Source organism: Monodelphis domestica, chromosome 1 (assembly GCF_027887165.1).
Source record: "Monodelphis domestica isolate mMonDom1 chromosome 1, mMonDom1.pri, whole genome shotgun sequence".
NCBI classification, from domain to species: domain Eukaryota; kingdom Metazoa; phylum Chordata; class Mammalia; order Didelphimorphia; family Didelphidae; genus Monodelphis; species Monodelphis domestica.
This window is the reverse complement of record NC_077227.1, coordinates 757,049,336-757,065,744: the sequence shown is the minus strand read 5'-3', so window position 1 is coordinate 757,065,744 and position 16,409 is coordinate 757,049,336. Positions and strand designations below refer to the sequence as shown.

At 58.1% G+C, this 16,409-nt stretch overlaps 1 protein-coding gene across 1 annotated transcript; it reads left to right on the top strand.

Annotated features, from left to right (window-relative positions):
* The first annotated feature begins 60 nt into the window (after positions 1 to 60).
* Positions 61 to 13,951, top strand: MATN3 (matrilin 3). Its single transcript, XM_056814853.1, has 8 exons — positions 61 to 1,296; positions 2,215 to 2,766; positions 9,354 to 9,479; positions 10,294 to 10,419; positions 11,228 to 11,353; positions 12,052 to 12,177; positions 12,260 to 12,370; positions 13,813 to 13,951. The coding sequence occupies exons 1-8, from the start codon at positions 480 to 482 to the stop codon at positions 13,866 to 13,868; spliced, it is 2,040 nt and encodes a 679-aa protein (XP_056670831.1). The 5' UTR covers positions 61 to 479; the 3' UTR covers positions 13,869 to 13,951.
* Positions 13,952 to 16,409: the final 2,458 nt, after the last annotated feature.

Below are 16,409 nucleotides of genomic sequence, written 5' to 3'. Positions count from 1 at the left end.
CCTGGCTTAGAGGCAGGAAGAGCTTGCGAAGGGGCAGCTGGGTGGCTCAATGGATAGAAAGCCAGGCCAGGCGATGGGAGGTCCTGGTTCAGATGTGACCTCGGGCACTTCCTAGCTGGGTGACCCTGGGCAAGTCGCTTCACTCCCTTTGCCCAGCCCTTATGGCTCTTCTGCCTCGGAACTGACACTTCGTAGAGACTCTAAGACAGAAGGAGGAGAACCCAGAGAGAGCAGGGTAAGGAAACAGAAGAGCGAGATGAGCCGAGACGGGACAGTATTGTTGTTACTTTGAAGGAACTCGCCAGAGCTCCCCCAGGGAGAATTCGAATCCAGCTCTTTGGACTCCAAGACCAGAGAGGGGTTCCCTGCTCAGACCGCCTGTCAGGAAGCATCACTGAACACCCTGGAGGGAGGAAAGGCCCGAGAAGGCGAAGCCCTTAGGAAAGGCAGTGGTAACTTTATTCTGTGGGACCCAGGGGATGTGGCTCCCTGACCTGGGCCTGTGCCCCCCTTTGTTTCCGGGGTGTCCTTCCGTCCCATTCCATCCGCGAGTCCCTGCTTCTGCTGGTTGGTGGAAACCCTGGTCCCCTCCGCGAGCTCCCGGTCTGGCTGCGCTGAAGGCAGGGGCACATAGAGTGGCGCAGTTGTCTTTGGCGGTGTTATCTCTACCCGACACTGGCTGCCGGGAGCGGTGCCCAGGCTTGGGCCCAGCAGGTGCCCGGAAATACTGGGGGAATCGCCCAGGACGTCTCCGGCTCCCTCCTGGGGGTCCTGGAACACTCGCGGCCGGAGGCTTAGTTAGGGGCTGCAGCGGAGAGAGCGCGGGGAACCGGGCAGCCTTCAGGGCTTTCTCCTCTGCCCCTGTCAAGCCTGGATGGTGGCCGGGACGGACCTCGTTTAGCGCAGGGAGCAGGATTGGGGGGGCCCTCGGAGAGCGGAACAGCTGCCATTGCCCGGGCGCTCTGAGGAGTGCCGGGCGGCCCGGGGGCGGGGGCGAGGCGGGCCCCTCCTCCCCCGAGGGCCGGGCTGCGGTGGGCAGCTCCCTAGCCGGGCTGGGGGCGGCGCAGTCCAGTGCAGGAGCCCGGGATAGACCAGACCAGACAGCCTCGGGGATGCAGCAGGACGCGGGGACGATGGGCCACCGGCTCGGGGCGCGTCCTCTTCGTCCCGGGCTCTTCTTCCTCCTCCTCTTCCTCGTACACGTGCCCGCGGCTCGGGGCCAGCTGGGGAGTAGCCTCGGCGCGTCCCTGGGCTCCCCCCGGGCCAGCGAGGGAGGCGGCGGCGGCCGGAGCGCAGGTGAGGAGGCTCGGGAGTGACGAGCATGGGCTTGGGCACCGGGACTCCACCGGGCAGAAGCGCAGGCGAGGAGCGGGAGGTGCGGGACGAGACGGGCTGGGCACGGGAGTTCCCCGGGTGGCGACTGGCCGAGGAATCGCTAAGCAGCGGAGAGACCTTAGGCAAGTCTCTTTACTCCTGCGAGGGCTGAGCCGCTTGGAGCAGGCAATTGTCGGGTTTCTCTTTACGGTCAGTCTGCGGAGTTTCGGGGACTGTCGAGCGCGGAAAACGGGCGCATGGAGCCGGCATTTCCATTGGATTGCGGAAAGCCGAGGGGCCAGGAGCCCGCCGGGAGCTGAGGACGAGGGGCGAGCCTTAGCTGGCTTGGCCCCGGCCAGACCCCGACGGGGCAGGGAGCCCGCTGAGGCTGGGGCGGGGCTGGAGCAGGTGCCCCTCCAGGGCTGCCTGAGGTCCCACAGTTCTCTGCTCGGGGCTCGGGGTCTCTCCGGCTCCCCAGGCCCACGAGGCTGTCCCACGGGGCTCTGCCCTCTTCTCCCCTGGGGCCTGGAGGAAGGAGCTCGACTCCCCATCACGGCCAACACCCGGAGAGCCCCGGGCCTCCCCCGCCCCCGCTTTGGGAACACTCGGCCCCTGAAGTTCCCCGGAGGCACCAGGCCGCCCCGGAGAGCTCTGACTCTAGGGTTCAGATGCTGTGTGACCCTGAGCGAGTCACTTCCCGCTGTTGGCCTCTGCTCCCTCATGCATGGGGGAGGGGCCGGGAGGGGGGCTCCTGCTTGGTGGCCTCTAAGGCCCCTTCCAGCCACACATTTCTAGTCCTGCGGTGGGTGCAGTGGGGGGGGGGGGTGGCCGCCATACTGGGGGCGGGGCCCGGGCCGCGCCGGCCCCTCGAGCTCCTTCCCTTTCTCCCCGCGGGCGCAGAGGTCTGCCGCAGCCGCCCCCTGGACCTGCTGTTCGTCATCGACAGCTCGCGCAGCGTGAGACCCCGCGAGTTCGCCAAAGTGAAGCGCTTCGTCACCCGGATCGTGGACAGCCTGGACGTGGGCGCGGCCGCCACGCGGGTGGCCCTGGTCAACTACGCCAGCACCGTGAAGGTCGAGTTCCACCTGCACAGCCACGCCGACAAGGAGGCGGTGAAGCGGGCCGTGGCCCGGGTGCGCCCGCTGGCCACCGGCACCATGTCGGGCTTGGCCATCCAGGCGGCCTTGGACGAAGCCTTCGCGGCGGAGGCCCCCTCCGACGTCCCCAAGGTGGCCATCGTGGTGACCGACGGCCGCCCGCAGGACCAGGTCCAGGAGGTGGCGGCGCGGGCCCGGGCGGCCGGCCTGGAGATCTACGCCGTGGGCGTGGACCGCGCGGACATGCAGTCGCTGAGGACCCTGGCCAGCGAGCCCCTGGAGGAGCACGTGTTCTACGTGGAGACGTACGGCGTGATCGAGAAGGTGACGGCCAGCTTCCGCCAGACGTTCTGCGGTGAGTAAGGTCGAGGCTCGGCCCAGGCTCCTTCCAGGCACCTGGGCCGGTCCAGGATTCCAGTTTAGAGATGGCAAAACAGAGGCCCGGAGATGTGACTGGCCTCACCCGGGGTCTCCTAGCTTAGACCCTAGTCAGAACTTGAACCCAGCTCTCTGGGCTCGGGGCTTTTCCTCTTAGTTTCTCTCGGTACAGTGGAGCACTTAGAGGTGGCAAAGATCATGGAGAAGCCAGCAAGGGCGCTGGAGGGCGAGTGACTCCCCCAAGCCCTCCCTCCCCCCGCCCCCACTTGGAGGCTTTTTGATAACCCTCACCTGTCTTGGAGCCATAAGGACCAAGCAATGGGGGTTAAGTGACTTGTCCAGGGTCTCTCTCTCTCACACACACAGCTAGGAAGCATCTGAGGGAACCCCCGATCCCCTGAACTCTATCCACTGAGCCACCAAACTGCCCCCTCCGCACAGACCTCGAAGTTCTTCCAGGTCCAACCCTCCCATTTCACAGATGAGGGGACAGAAGGCTTGTGCCCAGTTACAAGGGTCACTGGATTTGGAAGCAGATGAGGGGCTCCCTCCGGGGATGTTGTTCCATTTGGGCTTTTTCTGAGTCCCTCTGTCCCTCTGTCCCTCCCTCCCATGATGCTTTGGGGGACTCTAGTCAGCTTCTCCCAATTGTCCCTGGCTGGCTCTTTGCCCCAGGATCAGGGGTGACCAGCTAGTCGATGAGCATTTGGGCAGCACTGGGGGAAGAGCCCCAAGCCCGGGGGTCCCCAGGCTCGGCCAGGAGCCCCCATAGGGCGGGCTCCACTGGGGGCAGCGGTGCTAGAATTCAGGGAGGCCAGGGAAGACCTGAGGCTGCTGGAAGGAGGGCGAACCTGCAGGGCAGCCGGCAAAGGCAGACTCGAAGGTGCAGCACACCTGCCCTCTGTGCCTCCCCACCCTAAGGCAGCGAGCTAACCCTGGCGGAGCTGCCCAAAGTTTTGAGGTCTTCTGTCAGGGCTGGGACGCCCCTAGGCTCTGGGCGAGCAGAGGAGAAAGCCAGATGAGGGAAGGTCCGCAGAATGGCCTCCGGCCCTGGGGCCTCTCCCCAGCTCTGCCTCCTCTTGGCCAGAGGGCAGATTCTTCCAACCCCAGAGGCCTCCCTGCCTCCCTTTATCCTTCAGAGTAATGGCCACTTTGTGGAATGGGGAAGCCCTGAGGGAGGCCTTCGAGGCCAGGACTAACAATGTTAGTATTTCCAACTTTACAGATGGGGAAATCGAGGCTGGGGAGCCCAAGACTTGCCCAGCAGCCAGGTAGTCAGAGGCAGGAAGGGTCTGAGGTGGGGCCTCCCTGCTCCAGGTCCAGGGCTGACCCCGGCCTTAGCCCCTCTGGTGCCCGAGCTGGGAACAGAGTCTTGGGGGACCCCCTCAGAGTGCCAGGAGCCCCCCAAGGCTCTGTCCCAGGAGCCTTGTGTCTGGGGCAGGCCCAGCCCTGGAGCTCTGAGGGCCCCCCTTCTCGATGGCTCAGTGGCAGCAGGGCTGGAGGACGTGGAGCCCGCAGCCCTGAGCTGGAATCTTGGTCCCTGGCACAGAAGGCTTATTTGTTCAGGGACAAAAAAGAAGGTCTGTCTGGGGAGAGGACGGGCTGTCCAGCCCGGCCGTGGGTGCTGCGGGCCCTGGAAATCCTGCTCCGGAGAAGCCGCTTCTTGGGCAAATATTGGCCTTGTGCAGGCGCCAAAGGCAGCCGGAGGGAGGGGCTGCCCGCCACAGGCACGCCAGCCCGGGAGGAAGGGCAAAGCTGGACAGCTGGCCGCCCAGCCTGCTGCCAGTCACTCTCCCCCAGCCGGCCCTTGTCTCTTCTGGTTTCTCCTCCCGGCCTTGACGGGTGAGCTCATGCCCTGGAGAGTGCCCAGGGTGGGTGGCTGGGCAGCCCAGCAGGCTCTCACTCTCGCTCTCACTCACACTCACCTGCTCACACTCACAAAGGCACACACATACTCACACTCACACTCACACTCACACACTCATGCTCACACTCACAAAGGCACACACTCACACTCACAAAGGCACACACATACTCACACTCACACTCACACACACTCACACTCACAAAGGCACACACATACTCTCTCTCACACGCTCACACTCACAAAGGCACACACATACTCTCACACTCACATTCACACTCACAAAGGCACACACATACTCTCACTCTCACACTCACTCATGCTCACACTCACAAAGGCACACACATACTCACGCTCACACACACTCACGCTCACACTCACATTCACACTCACAAAGGCACACACATACACACACTCACTCTCACACTCACATTCACACTCACAAAGGCACACACATACTCTCACACTCACACACGCTCACACATGCTCACACTCACAAAGGCACACACATACTCTCACACTCACACACGCTCACACATGCTCACACTCACAAAGGCACACACATACTCTCACACTCACACATGCTCACTCTCACTCACACTCACTCACACTCACTCACAAAGGCACACACATACTCTCACACTCACACATGCTCACACTCACTCACTCACGCTCACACTCACAAAGGCACACACATACTCACACTCACACTCACACACACTCACACTCACACTCACAAAGGCACACACATACTCTCTCTCACACGCTCACACTCACAAAGGCACACACATACTCTCACACTCACATTCACACTCACAAAGGCACACACATACTCTCACTCTCACTCTCACACTCACTCATGCTCACACTCACAAAGGCACACACATACTCACGCTCACACACACTCACGCTCACACTCACATTCACACTCACAAAGGCACACACATACACACACTCACTCTCACACTCACATTCACACTCACAAAGGCACACACATACTCACACTCACACACGCTCACACATGCTCACACTCACAAAGGCACACACATACTCTCACACTCACACATGCTCACTCTCACTCACACTCACTCACACTCACTCACAAAGGCACACACATACTCTCACACTCACACATGCTCACACTCACTCACGCTCACACTCACAAAGGCACACACATACTCTCACACTCACACACGCTCACACATGCTCACACTCACAAAGGCACACACATACTCTCACACTCACGCATGCTCACACATGCTCACACTCACTCACTCACGCTCACACTCACAAAGGCACACACATACACACACTCACTCTCACACTCACATTCACACTCACAAAGGCACACACATACTCTCACACTCACGCATGCTCACACATGCTCACACACACTCACACATGCTCACACTCACAAAGGCACACACATACTCACGCTCACACACACTCACGCTCACACTCACATTCACACTCACAAAGGCACACACATACACACTCACTCTCACACTCACATTCACACTCACAAAGGCACACACATACTCTCACACTCACACACGCTCACACATGCTCACACTCACAAAGGCACACACATACTCTCACACTCACGCATGCTCACACATGCTCACACTCACTCACTCACGCTCACACTCACAAAGGCACACACATACTCTCACTCTCACACTCACGCCACTCATTGGCACACAGACCCGCCACAGATATGCTCCCACACGCTCCCTCCTGCTCCCACAGAGGAGCCTGTCTGGGTCTGGCCGGCCGAAGGGCCTTGTGAGCGCCGGCCTCGGGCCTCTCCTGTTTGCACAGTCGGACGTGCCTGTCCCGGCGCCAAGGCCGGAGCTGACAGAAGCCCTTCTGTGAAGAGTCCCTCCCGCTCTGCTCCTGCCTCAGCCTCGCGTCTAATACGGGGAGGCCGAGCTGGGGGGGGAGGGGGGCGCACTGGCGGGGGGGCGGGGCTCTGGTCTGGCCCGGGAGCAGTGAGCACGGTCCCCGCCCGGAGCAGAGGGGCGGCCATTCCTCGAGGGCCCTCCTGAGTCCAGCGGCGAGCCCTGAGGCTCCCAGGCGGCCCGGAGGTCCAAGAGCCGGAGCGAGCGCAGGGCGCGGGAGCGAGCTCCTCCTGGGAGGACGTGGGCGTGTCCGCGCTGCTCCGGGTCCCCCAGCTCTGGTCGGCGCCCCGTCTGACAGGTTGGCAGCCAAAGTCAGAGCGGCGGCCGGAATCCCGGGGGTGCCCCGCCTTTGCTGCTGTGGCTTAATCAGCCGCGCCGGCCAGAGCGGGCGATCCCGGCAGGGCTGCTGCGGGGGAAGCCCGGGAAGACGAGGAAGACCTGCCTGAGCCGGGCTCACGGGGCAGGAAGCAAAGCCAGAAATGCAGGCAGGGGATAAAAGGCGCTAAAAGGGAGGCTGGGAGAAGGGCGTGCTGGGTTCGAATCCCCTCACTGCTAGCAGCCGTGGCCAGCCTCAGCATCCCTTCTGTAAAGGGAGCGGCCTTCAAGGCCCTTCCCCTGTCGCTTGGGCAATAGGGTGCTTGATCTGGGGCTGGAAGCCGTTTCAGACAGTCAAGATGAGGGTTCAAATCCCACCTCTGACAGAGAAGTCACTTAATTACTGTAGGCCTCAGTTTCCCTATTTTTTAAGTGCTTTGCACACCTTAACATGCCATGTAAATGCAAGTTGTTAAATTGTGTAGTCCAGCCTCCTAAATTTATAGACGAGGGAGGAAACTGAGGCCTAAAGAGCTTGAGAGACTCCCTTGAGGCCCCGAGGCAAGCAAGGGAGCCTGGATTAGAAATTTATATATTCAAGTATAAGTTAGTTGCCGGGTGGCTAGATGGAGCACCAGGGTCAGGAGGATCTGAATTCTAATCCAGCCTCAGATACTTCCTAGCTGTGTGACTTTGGGCAAGTCATTTCACCCTATTTGCCTCATCTGTAAAATGAGCAGGAGAAGGAAATGGCAAACCCTCCAGAATCTCTGCCAAGAAAACCCCAAATGGGGTCCTGAAGAGTCATATACAACTAAAACAACTAAACAACAAATTTGATTGACTTTGTTGATGGTTAAAATCTTGTGATATTATTGAAGTTTTAAAAATTAATTTAATTTCTAGCCACGTCCCTTTGCCATTCTGCCAATTGGTTAAGCTCTGATACGTGACATCATATAACACATGACATAATATGATACATAACAAATTCCATTGTCTTCTGGGAAATAGTGCTGGATTAGGGGGTTGGAGGACCTAGATTCAAATCCCCCACAACCCTGGGCAAGTCCCTTCCCTTTTCTGGGACTTTTGAAGTTCCCTGTGCCTTTAGAACCAGGATACCTCTAGGTAGCCTAGTTACTAGATTCTAGCCTAGCTCTAGTTATAGTTACTATCTGTAGGACTTCAACATTTGTAAGGCACACCAGGGGATTTTTAGCCCCATTTCTCAGATTGGGACCCTGAGGTTCAGAAAGGGAAGTGCATGGTCAGGTTTACTACTTAGCTAAAACGTACCAGAGGCAGAGTTGAACTCTGGCCATCTTGATTCTGAAACCAGCATTGTTTGTGTTCTAATCAGTTAGCTGGATGAAGAAAAAGGACCAGTTCTTTAGAGGATAGGAAGTAGAATCTGAAAGGGACATGAGGACGCAGCATGACATAGTGGAGAGACAGAAGAGGGGAAGGAAATCTGAGAGAAAGAGACAGGGAGACAGAGGAATAACAGGGAGGGAGGAAGGGGGAAAGGAGAACAGAAAGACAGGAGTATTGAGAGTCAGAGTGGGTTTGTGTCCAGTTGAGCTAGTTACTGTAACCTGAGTCACTTCACCTCCCTGCCTCTGCTTCCTAGACTAGATGATGAGGTCCCTTTAAACCCATTAGCCCAGATGAACACGATCTCTTGAACATCTGGTTAAACTCAGATTTTCAGTGAGGGCCACCTTGGCTGTAGCCTGAGTCCCCCTGCTCTTTGGAATACATTATTCCATTCTCTCCTATGTTTCCTAGTGGGTGCAAAGTAGTCTTGTGTTCCTTGAATTTCCTTTCCTTTGTGTTGAACAGTCTTTCTCTTGACTGCTTGCAGAATTTATTTCTGAATTGATTTGTTAAATTTCACCATTTTGTGTCTTGGAATTTGCAGTCTTGTTTCCCCCCCCCAGGAGTGATCTGTTTTTGATTTCAATGCATATTTCTTTTAGAAGTTCTTCTAGAAGTTCTGGGCAGTTCTCCTCTATCATTTCCTTCATTATGGTGTTCAGTTTTTTGTTCTGTCATGCCCTTCGGGGAGACTCTGATCCTTAAGTTTTCTCTACACACGCTGGTTCAAGATCTGTATGTTCTGCTTACAGCATGAGCTTTCGGGGCGACTTTTTTTGCTGCTTTGGCGTATCCTTCACTTCTGTATAACAGCATTTCTGATCCATTTCTCTCTTTCTTTTCTTTGGTGAGATTTGCCATTGGAGATCCCAGTTTTCCTCTTCTGCCCATCACTTTTTACTGCTCTCATAGTTCTCACTTCTCCTTTGATCCACGCAGGAGCAGCATGTTGTGGTTCCGTGTTCTCCTCAGATTCCACAGGGTCTTCGGACTTCAAGCACTGGATCCTTTCCCTGAACTCCAGAACTTGATCTGGAGGCTCTGGACACTTTGTGGGCTTGTCGGGGCTAACTAACACACTCTTTCCCAACTTCTCCCGAATAGCCATGGACCAGTGTGCTCTCGGCACTCATCAGTGCGAGCACGTCTGCGTGAGCGATGGAGACGGTGCCCATCATTGTGAATGCAGCCAAGGATACACCTTGAATGAAGACCGGAAAACCTGCTCAGGTCAGGCTGATGGGGGAAGGAGAACCTGCAAGGTGGGAGGCTCCCCACAGCACTGAGCATATTGATCCTGGGAATTAGATGCTTCTACATGCTATTGGCCGAGACTGGAAATAATTTGGTCCAGCTCCAATCCAAGGACATAGAACATGAATGAAGTTGGCGTTCTAGAGCAGACAGTGCCAGAACTGGAAAGCAGGGGGGATGCACATTTATTAAACACCTTTTTTGGTTTTGGTTGTTTCAGTCATATCTGACTCTCCCTGACCCCTTCAGGATTTTCTTGTCAAAGTTACTGGAGTGGTTTGTCATTGACTTTTCTGGCTCGTTTCATAGATGAGGAAACTGAGGTCAGGAGGGCTAAGTGACTTAACCAAGGTCACACAGCTAGTAAATGGCTGAGGCTAGACTGGAGCTTGGGTCTTCCTGACCCTGGGTCCGGTTCTATCCTGGACTAAATGCTTTACAAAGGGATCTCACTTGAACCTCACAACAACCCTGGGCAGCAGGTGCTATTATAATCCCATTTTACAGATCAGAAAACTGTGTGCCTTGCCCAGAGTCATTCAACGAGTACAGATCTAAGGCTATAGTTGAATTCAGGGCCCCCACTCCAGGTTCCGTCCCTGGTAACACAGCAGCGGGGCCCCAGGACTTGGGCCGCAGAGTGGCCGATCGATGAGGGGCTTTGGAGGCCACTGCCCAACCCTCTCAGAGAGTTGGCGACGGGCAGGCACTGCCTGACTCCCGGTGCCCTCTGCCCACCTCCTTGGCTTCCTGCTGACTGGCGTGTCCGCCTGTGCCCGTCTTTTGGCAGCTGTCGATAAGTGTGCTCTCGACACGCATGGCTGTGAGCACATCTGTGTGGGTGACCGTGCTGGGGCCTTCCACTGCGAGTGCTACGAAGGCTACCTCCTGGAGGAAGACAAGAAGAGCTGCTCAGGTAGGGGCTGGCACAGGCCTGGCTGGTGGGCTCCGGGGTGCCCGTCTGAGGGTATAGACACAGCCAGGAGCTCTCCTCCCCCAGGGCCAACAGTGGACTGACCCTAAAGGCGGCCAGAGAGGGTGGAAAGGGCCTTGGCCAGACCCCTCAGGCAGGGGCCCAGTGCTAACCTGCCCACCTCAGGGGCCACTTATCCTCTGAGGGCCTCAGTGTTCTCATCTGAGTGATGGGGATAGCAGTCCTTGCGAGCCTCTCTCATGGGGCCATCAGTGGTAAAGCTGTCTTACCTGCGACCATGACAACAGCCAGGTTATGGGGTCTGGGGAAGGTGTAGACACTCCACATCCCATAAATCACTGGTCCCTAGGGCCACAGCTGGTTTGGGGGCTCATCTCTGAGTGGGGCTGTCTGGTGCTCCTCCACTGCCCAGCAGCTTCAGGAGAGGGCCTGCTGGGGATCCCTAGGAGTGCAGGGAAGAGACGCCTCCCTCAGGAAGGCTGCCGAGGAGGTCCAGCACACAGCTGCTTTGGCCCCCTGCCATTTGGTGTTTCTGTGCCCCCCTGAGCCTCAGCTCACTCATAGAGGGAGAAAGTGCAGGAACCAGGGGAGGACACTGAGGCAAATGACTTGTTCAGGGTCATGGAGCTAGGCCACGTGTGGTCGGATTTGAACCCAGCTCTTCCTGACTTCAGCCCCAGCTGTGCTATCTGATAGACCTCTCTGGGTCTCAGTCCAAGTCCCGGTGCGGCCGGCTCCGGGTCCTCACCCCCTTCTCTGAGCAGGCGCGGCCCCTCCCCTCTGTCCGCAGCCCAGGATAGGTGCGCCGGGGGTAGCCACGGCTGTCAGCACATCTGCGTGAGCGACGGGCCCGGAGCCCACCATTGTGAGTGCTTCGAAGGCTACGTCCTGAATCCCGACCGGCGGACGTGTTCAGGTGAGCAGGGGCGGCGGCCGCGAGTCCTACCGCGGACAGCTCCAGGGCCGCGGGCGGGCCTCCCTCGGGGGGCTCCGAGAGTCAGGACGCGGCCCTGGAGACCCTGGTGGACTGGCTCTCTGGGCCCCGAGGAGCAGCGTGGCGGGAGGCCAGGAAGGAGCGGCCTCCCCGGGCCAAGTTTGCCCCAAGGGGGCAGCCGCGGCCCAGAGGCTTTGCCGTCGGTCCCGGCCCTCCCTCCCTCGCTCTCCTCTTGGCGGCCGGAGAAGCTGGGGCGCGGCTTCAGGGCGTCCCCCGAGAAGGAGCCGTCGCAGGGGAAGGGAATGAAGTGGCGGCCAGAATGGGGTTCTAGAGAGCCCAAGGAGCCCAGCTAGAGCCTTCCCGGGATGGGGGGGGGGGGGCTGGAGCAGGCCCGGAGGGCGGCTGAGCCAGAGGGCAGGCACCGCCCCTCTGACCTAGATGGCCCCACCCCCACGGCGCCAGGGGTGATGCCCCAAAGGCCAGAGCACCCCAGGGGAGTCCCGGGCTGTGCTGTCAGGCTCCATCCAGGGAGGAGGAGGAAGCCCAGATTTCCCCGGAAGAACTGGGGAGGTGGGGTGTTGGCGGAGAAGGCCCACCCTTGGTCCAGACCGCCCAGACCCGCTGAACCCTGCCTGGCCCCCCTTCCCTTTACTCTGTCGCCGCTTCCCTCCCGTGGGCAGCTCAGGACCTCTGCGCTCTGGGCAGCCATCGCTGCCAGCACCTCTGTGTGAGGGACGGGCCTGGAGCCTACCACTGTGCGTGCCAGCCCGGGTACCGCCTGCAGGAGGACGGGCGCTCGTGTGCAGGTGAGGTGGGACCCTGGGGGGGCCCTCCTCGTGCCCGGAGCCCCCGGGGCCCCCTCTGAGCTGTGCCCCTTGTTGTCTGCAGCCATCGAGGAAGCCCGGAGGCTGATCTCCAGGGAGGATGCCTGCAGCTGCGAAGCCTCGCTGGCCTTCCAGGGGAAGGTCACCTCCCACCTCCAGAGCCTGGCGTCCAAACATATCCTTTCTGGCCCCTCTAGCCCCTGGCCTTCAGTCTTAGAACAGTACTGGGTGCGGGTGAAGTGACTCGGCCAGGGTCACCCAGCCAGGAAGAACCCAGGACCTCCCATCTTTAGGTGTGGCTCTCCATCCACCCAGCCACCTAGCTGCTCCCCTAAAGCTAAACACTGAATGGTCAAGCAGTCCATCTGCTGACCAGCAAGCATCTAGTAAGCCCCTACTGTGTGCTGGGCATCAGAAAGGATTTACTTTCCCTCCCCTCAAGGCTCTCACTGTGGAAGCAGGTGGACAGGGCAGGTGAAGGCTCATGGGGGAGGTCCAGGGGATCCAGAGAGGCTTCATCTAAAACCTGGCTCTGAGCAGGGCTGCTAGGGGAGGGCACGGCTGGAGGCTGACCAGAGATGGGAAATGGAAGCTGATGGAGGGGTGGCTGTATGAAGGCCTGGCTGGCTGGCTGGCTGGACTGATGGGGGTGCCAAGGGGCGGCAGGAAGATGGTGGCAGGGCCAGGCAAACCTGGTTCCCCGCTGCAGTGCTGAGCACCACCCCTCCCCGAAATACAAAATACCAAGAGGGAGGGCACCTGGGCCCAGGAGGTGGGGTGGATGGGGGAGGGAGGGAGCTGGAGCCCCTCTGAGGAGGGGGTGGGGAGAGGACCAGATCTTATGGGTGGAGGTTCAGTGGGGCCAGTACTCTTGTGCTCCCAAGTCATTAGACTGGAGAGCCTCAAGCAAGATGGGTGGGGGCCTTTTTGGCAGACCGAGCTCTCTTCATATTCCTGTACTGGGGAACCAGAGCGCTGTGGGACAGGGGAACCTGGGGGGGCCTGCTTCTGGGCTGGGACTGTCAGGTGAACCCCTCCTCCCAGGAGCACAGTCCTGGTTCCTTGGTCTGCCAGTCTTATTCCAGAGGGCTTCTGGGGAGGAAGCTCTCTGTTTTCAGTAGGGAATGCAGACATGTCCGTAGACACCCCAGTCAGCCCCTGATCCCCAGCCCCTCCCCCCAATCCTGGATCTTCAGCACCAACAGGATCCTGCCCCAGGGGAGTGGGTGGAGGATGGAGCCTAGATTTGTGAGTATTTTCCCACTGTGGTGGCAGGAGAGTTTAAAGGGAAGTCCACCTGTAAGATTATCTTGGAGTCAGAGGCTTCACCATCCTGATTACAACTCAGGAGTGGGAGTGGGGAGGCTCTCTCCTGGTGGGCTACCTGGAGGACAAGGGAATTTGGCTTGACCGAGGGGGCTAGATCCGAGCCAGGGTGTGCAGGGAGCCATGACAGCCCAGACCAGGAGTTTCCCAACATTCCTTTGCTGAAAGGTGCCTTTCAAGTGACCAGTAGTCCAGACACCAGTGTGGTTAGAAGGGCGCCTGGGGAATAAGAGCGCAGACAGCTTTTCCAAAGTTTTGACATAAGCAATGTTGACCTTAACAAGGAGTCACTCGATGACATCTTGGAGAAGTTGCAAGTCAATGCTTTGAGACAGGTCCATGGCTAGAGCTGCCCTTCATGCCGGCAGCCCAGCTTTATGGGACTTTGTTGCTGAGGCTCTGGTGCTTCCTCGCCATCAAAAAATTCACTGAACAAACAGCGAGATGGATTTCCACATTCTCTGTCTCTGTCTCTCTCTGTCTCTTTCTCTCAAAGCAAACCACAAAGTAACTGAACTTTCTGTATTCCTGTGGCAAGGTGCCCAAATGCCTTCAGCCCCCCCCCCCCCAGCAGCCTGGGGCCAGCTCCCCTCTCCCTTCATGGGATTTCCATCCCTGAGCCCCTTTGAAGAAACCCCAGAGGCTCACCTATCCCAGACGTGGAGCAGGGAACCGACTGCAGGAGGGTCTCAGACAGACTCTTCTCTCCCCAGGTTGGAGCTGTTCCTCAAGCCATTTAGATTCTAGAAAGACTGATGTGCTTCTGGTGCTGAACAACAACAATAATAATAAAAGGACAGCGGCCACATTCCCACTGGGAACCTTCGGTGCTTTTGTTTTGACCCTCTGTGCCCTCATTAAAGGCTTTCTTCTTAAGTTTGGGTCTACCATAAATGTCTCCCTTTCCCAGATAAATCAGGAACTGCCTTCGCCTTGAGCTTTGTCGCCCTGATGGTGTTTGTCCACATTCCAAAGGCAACCCCCCCCCCAGTCTCCTGCTGTTGCTCTAAGCTCAGGCTGGTGGTCCCTCAGGCTCCCTAGATCTGTGCCAGGTCTTGGGAAGTGGGGCTCCCCCTCCTGTTATCAGAAAGTCTAATCATAAACCCTCGAGTAGAAACTCCAGCTCTTCCAGCCATGTGGCCTTGTCCCGTGGCCCCAGCCTGCCACATTCTCTTCTGATAAACGTTATTCTGTAACCTCAGGCTTCCCGGCTTTTTTGCCAGTGGAAGCCCATCAGGCTCTCCTGGCCATTTTGAGACCTGCTGCACCAATGGCTGCATTTTATAGTTAAAGTGGGAGCCGCATTCTCACCGGAACTGCCGTTCACTGGCGAACATCCATGGCCTTTCTGCTTCCCAGGACCATCGCTGGTGCTGAATCAGGGATGCCCGGCTGGTTCTCTGGAAAGTGCTAAGGCTAGAGGTAGGGTAGAGCAGGGGCTCTTCCCTTTCCGCCCCCCGCCACCCCCCACCTGCTTGGCTCTCGGCCGGAGTAGACCAGGTCTAGTCGTGGAGAGGGGAGCCAGGCCTCCGCCAAGCCCTGGACCATTAGGCTACAACCCCAGAACTCAGGGGGCAATCCTGTACAGAGCCCTGCCAGGGTCCCCCTGGAGAGGCAGCTCTGTATTTGATAGCCCCACCACACAGCAGACACATGCGTGTGCACTGAAAGCGCCGGCAAGGCGATGCAGTGAGCCAGAACTCCTATGACATGCCAGTCAGTCAGTCAGTCAGTCAATGGTCCCCTTTTATTGGAGATGTGCTAAGTGTTGGGATAAAAAAAGAGGCCAAAGCCAGCCCCCTCCCCCCCAGGAGCTCCTGATCCACGAGGGGAGACAACATGCAGACACGTGGCCACAGACCGGCCACACACGGGATACGTGGATGACTACAGAGGGGATCACCGGAGTTAAGGCAGACTGGGGAAGCTTCCTGTGGAAGGTGTGGAGGCAGAGTGGAGGAGGAGGTATTGTGCAAGAGATCTGGAGGGTCTTCTGGGCAGACCAGTGGCCCTGGCTCGCTCTCTCTGTCTTTCTCTGTCTCTCTCTGTCTCTCTGTCTCTCTGTTTGTCTCTCTCTTTCTCTGTCTCTCTCTCCCTTTCTCTCTCTGTCCCTCTCTGTCTCTCTCTCTGTCTCTCTCTGTCTCTGTCTCTTTCTGTCTCTCTCTCTGTCTCTCTCTCTCTCTGTCTCTGTCTCTCTCTGTCTCTGTTTCTCTCTCTCTCTCTGTCTCTCTCTCTGTCTCCTTCCCTCCCTCCCTCTCTCTCTCTCTGTCTCCTTCCCTCCCTCCCTCTCTCTCTCTCTGTCTCTCTCTGTCTCCTTCCCTCCCTCCTTCCCTCCCTCTCTCTCTCTCTGTCTCTCTCTGTCTCCCCCCCCCTCCCTCTCTCTCCCTCTCTCTTTGGGTGGATTTTCACCCAAACCTGTTTCCATATCATCCATCTCTGTAAGAGAGACATCTTTGAAGCCCAAACCAGGGACAATGCCTGCGCTTTCTTCCCTGTTTCTGCTCCCCCAGTTCTTTCTCTGGGCCATTGCCTTGCTGTTCATGGTGACGCTGGTCACAGCAGGCCGCTGCGCAGCCTGCTGTTCTGGGTCTGCTCAGTTGTCCTCGCATCAGTTCAGGGGGGTCCTTCCAGCTCCCTGGGAGCCGTCACCCCCCGGCCCCCCCTCCCCACGGTGTGTGCTTGGCCCTTCCTTTCCTTTCCAGCGTTTTGCCACCACAAGAAGCGTAGCTAGAAGTATTTCTGTGCAAACAGGCCCATCCCTGGCCTTTTTTTAATCTCTCAAAATATATAGTAGAGAGGGAGGGGGTGTAAGAAGCCCGGAAGGGTAGGAAGGGCTTTGAATGCCGAACAGCCTTTTGTACTTGATCCTGAGGCCCTAGGGAGCCACT

Bases quoted from the DNA above. Each gene is read 5' to 3' on its own strand.
- MATN3 (XM_056814853.1), top strand. From the start codon at position 480: ATGTGGCTCCCTGACCTGGGCCTGTGCCCCCCTTTGTTTCCGGGGTGT. The intron at 1,297-2,214 runs GTGAGGAGGCTC...CCGCGGGCGCAG, and splicing joins CGGCGGCGGCCGGAGCGCAG to AGGTCTGCCGCAGCCGCCCC. The intron at 12,371-13,812 runs ATATCCTTTCTG...ACAAGGAGTCAC, and splicing joins CCAGAGCCTGGCGTCCAAAC to TCGATGACATCTTGGAGAAG.